Source organism: Muntiacus reevesi, chromosome 5 (genome assembly GCF_963930625.1).
Source record: "Muntiacus reevesi chromosome 5, mMunRee1.1, whole genome shotgun sequence".
NCBI classification, from domain to species: Eukaryota; Metazoa; Chordata; class Mammalia; order Artiodactyla; family Cervidae; genus Muntiacus; species Muntiacus reevesi.
The window spans coordinates 88,787,842-88,795,282 of record NC_089253.1 but is presented as its reverse complement, the minus strand read 5'-3'; the positions used below and the strand labels follow the sequence as shown (position 1 = coordinate 88,795,282).

General features: G+C 57.6%; 1 protein-coding gene across 1 annotated transcript; it reads right to left on the bottom strand.

Annotated features, from left to right (window-relative positions):
* Positions 1-2,810: 2,810 nt before the first annotated feature.
* On the bottom strand, positions 2,811-6,553 carry SRM (spermidine synthase). Its single transcript, XM_065936805.1, has 8 exons — positions 6,354-6,553; positions 5,698-5,818; positions 5,213-5,305; positions 4,552-4,705; positions 3,713-3,796; positions 3,439-3,584; positions 3,215-3,337; positions 2,811-3,100 (listed from the first exon to the last, which is right to left on the bottom strand). The coding sequence occupies exons 1-8, from the start codon at positions 6,518-6,520 to the stop codon at positions 3,080-3,082; spliced, it is 909 nt and encodes a 302-aa protein (XP_065792877.1). The 5' UTR covers positions 6,521-6,553; the 3' UTR covers positions 2,811-3,079.
* Positions 6,554-7,441: the final 888 nt, after the last annotated feature.

The window sequence follows — 7,441 nt, the reverse complement described above, 5'->3', positions numbered from 1 at the left end:
ATGCCAGAGATAAGAAGGTATCGGTTTTTTTTTTTCCCCTGAGTCTCAGCTGCAAATACTATTTGCATGTTTGTAATGTGCAAACACTGAATGTGGAGCCAACTGAGACTGTCATTTAATTGTTGAGAGTGTGGTGGGGGCAGGGAAGCAGAGAGCTACATCTTCACCTCCCCAAATGGGAAGTTGACAGATTGTGACTAAAACTGACAAGCATACTGTTTACAGTCTTGATGGTAAATACCAAAATAATCAATGGAAGAGGTGAATGCGGCTGCCTCTGAGGAGAAGAGTGGCTATTCAGAAGGGCTATTTTTCTCCTAAAAACTCATGTGGGAACTATTGGAATCTGTAAAGTGGGGGCAGGGCTGCTTTTAATACCTGAACTTCAGGATTCTAGATAGGATTCTTATTCTATTCTCCATGTCAGAGACTAGACTTGTTCACGGCCCTCTTCTGGAATTCTGGAACTTGAGAAGACTCGACTTACATCTCCACAGAACACCTGCTTCTGAAAATGAGTCTGTGTCCACATCACATCCACCCAGCTGTGGGGTCAGTGCTTTTCCCAAGGCCCATCTCTTTGAGGTATATACAGACTTCACTCACATTTGGAGAAGTGGAGGGATTTACACAGCAGATACCTTCTGCTTCCAGGTCAGGCTTTTTTTTTTTTTTTTAATTTATGTTTTGGATCTTCCCAGAGCAGGGATCAAATCCGAGTCCCCTGTCTGGCAGGCGGATTCTTAAGCACTGGATGACCAGGGCAGTCCCACGTCAGGCGTTCTTACTGCTATTTCTGCAACTTGGGCCCTTTCTTTTTCTTCCTCTGCTCTGAGAAAGAATTCTGATTTCCACCAGCTCAATGAGAACCATCTGACATGTGCTCCTTGATGAAACCTTGTAACCATTGAGAACCATTGCTCCCATTTTACAGACAGGATAACTGAGTCAGGAGTTATATCTAAGTCACAGGCTTCCCTGGTGACTCAGACAGTAAAGAATCTGCCTGCAATGTGGGAGACCGGGGTTTGATCCCTGAGTTGGGAAGATCTCCTGGAGGAGAGCATGGTATTGGGGAAATACTCCCATGAGTATTTTCTCCTAGAGAATTACATGCACAGACGAGCCTGGCAGGCTACAGTCCATGGGGTTGCAAACAGTTGGACATGACTGAGCAACTAACACTTTCAAGTCACAGAGTTAGTGTGACCCAGGTCCAGTATCCCCAGAGATGGAACCCATTTTCACTGCCTGCCTTCATTCCTCTGGTCTTACTCAAGATGGGCCCTCCTGGAGCTTGATCACTGATGGGTCTAAGACAGGGAGGTGGGACGTGAAGAGTGGAGGTCCAGGCAGACACCCTGCTGGGACCACCTAGGTGCTTGGGCTGAGCTGCCTCTGCAGATGGAGTGGAGCAGCTCCTAGGAGGCCTACAGTCTGGTGTGGCCTTGGGAGGTCACCTGATGTAATGTGGAGTTAATAGTATCTACCTTCCTTCCTTAACTGTCAAGGTTAAAGGGATTAAAGCAGGTGACAGGACAGTGCTCCTCAACTGGCCATCACTATTCTTCCTTTGCCTGGTACTCGCCTTGTAGCCCAGATAAGCCCTGACTTCACTGGGCCTCCCAGGGAGGAAGACCCGGGGAGGAATGGGGAGCTCAGCTTGGGGTCAGACTTGCTGACCAGGGATTAACATCAAAAAGTGCTCACATTCCAAGAGCTTCATGACAGTGGAGAAGCCCAGAGAGGGCGGGGACTGGCCTGGGGCCACCAAAGGAATAGACGGCAGAGCTGGACTCCTGTTCCCACTCCCATTATGACTGCAGTCTTAGCCCCTGCTGAGTGGGGACCCCAAAGTGGGTGCCCAGGGTAGGGGTGCAGTTGGGGGGACCCTTGAACTACCACCAGGTTAGAGTGACTCTCTTGTCCTGCTCTCTGCCCCCTGTCTCCCAGGTTAACATGTTCCCTGGCCATACCACTGCCGAGGGCAGATGTGGGGCTGGGATTGGTGAGGCCAGCTCTTGCAAGGAGTGAGGACCTTCCTTGGTCCAATCCTGAGTCAGGAGTGGGCTAGAGGCCCCCTTTGCGAATCTGTTCCCCATTGGGGTGACTCTGCTCCCACCACCAGAGCCCCAGTCCTGGCAGCCAGGAGGGATGAGGTACCTGCAGGTTCAGCACCTTGGAGAGGGGACAGTCCTGCACCCACAGTCCTCGTGGGCAGCTGCCCGCACCTGCTTTCTCAGCCTCTCAACACTTGGGGGAAGCTTCTAGGAATTTACCAGAGGGCATACTCATGAGGAGGGGAGGCAGGATTTGAACCCAGGTCTAAAATCTGAGCCAAGTTAAGGTACCTAATGTGCACGCCCAAGGAATTGGATCCCAACCAAGCTCCAGACAGCTGCCTCTGGGTCACCGCCACCACCTTCCCCAGGATGGGTCCTGGCCCAGATTCTTCTGAGAGCCCTGCTGTGCAGCCCCAAGGGAAGGCAAATCCCTTGATTTTTGACAACTCCCCAGCCCAGACGCCATGGGTCTAACACCACCAACCTTGTGTGGGGCTTGGGGATAGAATGATTAAGGGCCGCTTCTCAGGACTTGGGCCAGTGTGATCACTGTTGCATCTCTGGGTCCTACAGAGCTCAAGGGGCTGGCCCAGGGTCACACAGGGAGAAGCCTGCCTGCTCCCGCAGCAGACACTTGGAGGCCAGACAGGGGCGCCAATTCAGGGTCTGGCACACAGGAGAACCCACTGATGGCTGAGGTAGCCCCTGCCTGGGCCCATCTGAAGTCCAGGGACACACAATCAAGAATTTTGTTATAAATACATGTGTTTGGTGAGTGAGGGGCAACAGAGGTGGGGGAGATGCTGTACACAGCTGGTATAGGTTTGGTGGCTGAACGCCACCCAGAGGAAGACAGACAGTCCACCCGGCAAGGCCAGCCGGACAGCGTTCTGGGGCCATGTAACAGTCAGTTGGTGGGCGAGCCAGCAGGGGTCTTGTCCAGGGCTGGCGGGACCCAGGTGCCCCAGAGGCTCTCTGTCCGAGGTCATGGGCAGCGTCAGCAGCAGTACCCTGGCTCAGCTCACATCATTCAGGGCCTGGAAGGAGACAAGGCCTCGTCAGGAGGAGGCTGGGCTGGGGGGGTGGGCAAGATGGCTCTTCAGGGAGCCCTGGGTACCCCCTGCCCCTCGGGGTGTTGGGGGGGTGCTCACCTTCCGGGCAAACTCCGGCAGGATAAAGGCTGCCCGGTGCACATCGGAGTTATAGTATTTCAGCTTCATCTCTTCTACCTGCTTCTGCATCAGTGGCTGCAAGGGCTCCCGGAAGTTGGTGCTCTGGGGACAGGGGTGTGTCTCAGAGACGTGCTCTCCTGGCCCCCCTGCCAGGCTCCCGCCGCCCCCCCCCCCCCCCCGGGGGCCAGTCCACTGAGGCTCACTGGGTTCTTGCTGCACAGCATGAAGCCAATCTGGCCGCTGGGGTAGGTGGGGATGGTGCAGTAGGCGTAGTCCACCACTGGGAAGAGAGACTTGCAGAAGTGCCGCATCTCCTTGATGAGGTCCAGGTGCAGCCATTGGCACTCGCCTATGGTGGTGGGGCGGGGTGGTCAGATGATGTCAGCTAGGGGCAGTGCCTGGTCCAGCTCCAGCCGGATCCCTCCCGGCAGGAGCCCGGCTCACCCAGCAGCACCCAGTCCACCCTAGCCCCCTCACCCTGGCAGCAGAGAATGCCGTCCTCCTTGAGGGCAGTCTTCATGAGCTGGTAGTAGGACTCCTTGAAGAGGCTCTCAGCAGGACCTGCAGAGGCAGGGGGACAAGCACCACGGGACACGGCCTGAGCCTGCCTCTGGGGGCATGAGGGCCACTCTCACCCCAGGATACACATCCACACAGCCACCAGGGGGCAGAGCTGGGAGTTGAAGCCAGGCTTGTGGAACTCAGAAACCAACCACAAAGAGGGTGCTTCGGAGGGGTGCAGGGATTTGGTGCCCCAGTGTGAAGGGACTCCATGTTTTAACCCCATTTCTGGGGGATCTTGTCGGCACTGCATCAGGGCAGTCTCCACCCTGGGCCTTGGTTTAAGACTATATCCTGTGGAACTTCCCTGGTAGCCCAGTGACTAAGACTCTGCATTCCTAATGCAGGGGGCTCAGGTTTGATCCCCAGTTGGGGAACTAGATCCCACGTGCTACAACTAAGACCCAGCACAGCCAAATAAAAATAATTGTTAGAAAAGAAAAAAGATGAGATCCCTGCACACACCCTGACACTGGCCTGTCAGGGGCAGAGAGGAGTCTGAGGAGGAAACTGGGGCCTCAGTGGACCAAGGCCCCACTACTCCAGGCTCTCAACCAACTCTGGGCAGTAGCCTAGTGCCCCTACTCTGCTGAGCCATGTTTGAGGTGATAGGTGACACCTTAGAAGGGAAAAGAGCCGCACTAGTTCTGGAGGGCCCCTCCATCCTCTATTCTGCAACTCGGGCTTGGGACACAGAGGAGAATGCTGGCCTCCCCTCTGGTGGCTGCCAGAAGCTCCAGGTCAACCCCGCTTACCCATGGGATCTGAGGAATCAGTGATGATGACATCGAAGGCGTCCTGGTTCTGTTTCATGAACTCAAAACCATCACCCACGTGTAGGGTCAGCTTTGAGCTGGAGTAGCCAATGGCCATGCTGGGCAGGAACTTCTTGGAGACTTGAATGACATCCTGGGGAGGGGACAGGAGGGAACATGTTAGGCCACAGGGGTTGTGGAACCCGGAGCCAGAGTTGAGTGGGACCCCTTCTCAGAGCCTGATTCACCTTAGACAAGCCATTCCTTTGTGGAACCTTAGTTTGCACATCTGTACAGCAGGGAGCAGCTTGGTACCTCCCCTTCTCAGAGGGCTGACTCCCACCAGCAGCTCGGCCCACACCTCCACCACCCCTGCTCCCCCTCCCCAAACCCAACCGCCCCAGGAGAGTGGCTTCCTTGCTATTTCAGAGGGCTGGAATTCCACCTGGCCTGTATGCCTTACTACACACACCTTTATCAGATAACCCTTTGACTCCTAAGTTGAATGTCAACTCCAAGGAGGCAGGGACTAGACCTGCCGATGCACCAGTGAACCCGGCACCTAAATGCTCACAAAAGGTTAAGCAACTTGCCCGGTGGTAAACAGTCAATTCAGGGCAAACTGGGACTTGAACCCAGACCCACGTAGCTGTGCGCTCACCTCGTCAATCTCACACTGGACCACAGACTCCACAGAGGAATGCTTGACCACCTCCCGCAGGACGCCTCCATCCCCGCCTCCAATGATCAGCACCTGCCAAGCAGAGGAAGAGTCAGCCGGGAGCAGGGCATGAGTCCCACCAAACAGGCTCCAGGGAGTTAGTGGCCGGCCTCTCTGCCCCCTAAACCGCACTGAGCAGACAGAGCTCCCTGGAACAATTCCTCAGCTCCCCTGTGTCACAAACCTAATCATTTCATATTCCACTCTGTCCCCTTTTTTCCTGGGAACTCCTGCCAAGGCGGCTCCATTTCAAGCTTAAGGCCTCAGCCCGGGTGTTAGCCCCCACTCTAGGCCCCTCGTCCTCCGCTATCACTTCTCTGACAACCCTTTGGGGAGGACTGAGCACTGGGCCCTCCTGGGGCCCCCAGCACTGTTCTGGGGGGCTATCCCTGGGCCCAGGGCTGGATCTAGCTGGGATGGGGTACCTTGCGTGGGTTGGGGTGGCTGCAGAGGGGCAGGTTGGCGATCATCTCCTGGTAGGAGAACTCGTCCCTCTCGGTGCACTGGATAACGCCGTCCAACACCAGCACATTTCCGTAGCTCTTACTGAGGGCAGGAGTGACAGTCAGCGACCTGGGCTCCTCGGGAAGGGGGCAACGTGCCCCCCACTCGCCCAGGGTGAGAAGAATCTCTCCCAACCTGCCGAGGGGGCTCCAGGGGTGAGTCCGGGGGGTGACACGTGGCGAGGATCGGCGGGCGGGCCCGCTGGGTGGAGGCTGGACGCGGGGTCCCGGCTCTGACGTGTCCGGGACTGACACGTGGAGCTCGGCGCAGCGGGTCGGCGCAGATTCCGGCTCCCTCCCCGCCGAGGAGGACCGCCCGAAAAGCCGGTCCCCAGCCCAGCGAGAAGGATGCGGGTTGGGGAGGGGACGGAGGTTAGAGACGGGCCTAGTTCACGAGAACTTCTGACAGTTTTGCAGGGGAAGGAGCGGGCAGAGACGGCCGGGGGCGTCCGGAGGTAAAGCGCGCAAGACAGGGGTCAGGCAGGAAGAGGGTCGGGTCGGCCGAGCCCAGGGCTGGAGTGCCGGCGGCCTGCGCGGGGTCGGGCGGCCGGGGCGCGGGGCCGGGCGGGCGCGGGTACCTGCGGAAGACGAGGATATCCTGGTACCGCGAGCGTTGATGGTGTAGCAGCTGCTCCACCTGCAGAGACAGGGCCTGGCCGGGCCACAGGCTGCACGTCTCGCGGAACCAGCCCTCGCGGATGGCAGCGGGGCCGGGGGCGGCGGGGCCGTCGGGGCCAAGCTCCATGGCGGGCGGGCGGGCGGGCGGTGCGGGGCGCGGGCCCGGGACTGCAGGCCGCGCGGAGCCGCAGCACAACGGGACCAACTCCGCCCGCCGCCCGCGCGGCAACCTAACCCGGCCGGCGGGGCGGGGCCTGTTGCCAGGGGCGGGCCCCAAGCCCTCCAGTGGCGGCGTCCGTTCGCGGCGGCCCGGCGGCCCCGCCCCCTCCGGCGTCCGAGCGCACTCATTGGTTTCCGACCTGCAGCGCTGCGTCCAGTGGCTGAGGCGGGCCGTCCGTCTGCGGCAGCAGGCTAGTGCGGCAGCTTCCCTGGGCCACGTGGGGCCGGGCTCGGGGAGGCACAGACTGGCCAGAGAGGGAGCGAGGGGTACCCGACTCCGCAGGGGAAACCTGAGCTGACATCTCGGGCCCGGAGCCGCGTGTCCGATCGCGGAGAAGTCAGGGCTGCCGGCTTGAACCCTTGGGCTGGAAACACTGGACCGGGTGGCTTCACTGTCGAAAGAAGAGTTACGTTGTTTCGCTGGAGCTAGAGTAGAATGTATCATCTTTACCGCGTACGCAAATTTGGGTCCGTGTTGGACTTCAGCAAAGCAGTGTGCTTGGTCGGGGGCACAACGAGGGTTTTATTTACTTCAGAAGAGCCATCACAGCCCCAGGACTTAAGCTCGATTTAGGCATTTCTCCTTAGATTCTCTGATCCTTGGGCGTATGGCTGCTGAATGAGAAAGAGTTCTTTTCTAAACGAGTTTCTAAATTTATCAGCAGTGTCCCAGAAGAGGCCAACACATGCATATTCAGCACCAAAAAAGACTGGCACACAGGGTTTTTGTTTTGTGGGTTTTTTTTTTTTTTTTGACAAACTGGGCCTGGCTCCTTGAAAGGTGGGCGGGAATGTGCTTTCTGATTTTGTGAAAATGTCAAGGAACTTT

What these genes read in the sequence shown, in the direction of transcription:
- SRM (XM_065936805.1), bottom strand. Translation starts at nt 6,520, where the DNA reads ATGGAGCTTGGCCCCGACGGCCCCGCCGCCCCCGGCCCCGCTGCCATC. An exon ending in GCCACCCCAACCCACGCAAG is followed by an intron (nt 5,306 to 5,697) that starts GTACCCCATCCC and finishes TCTGCTTGGCAG; the next exon opens with GTGCTGATCATTGGAGGCGG. An exon ending in TGCCGGAGTTTGCCCGGAAG is followed by an intron (nt 3,101 to 3,214) that starts GTGAGCACCCCC and finishes GTCTCCTTCCAG; the next exon opens with GCCCTGAATGATGTGAGCTG.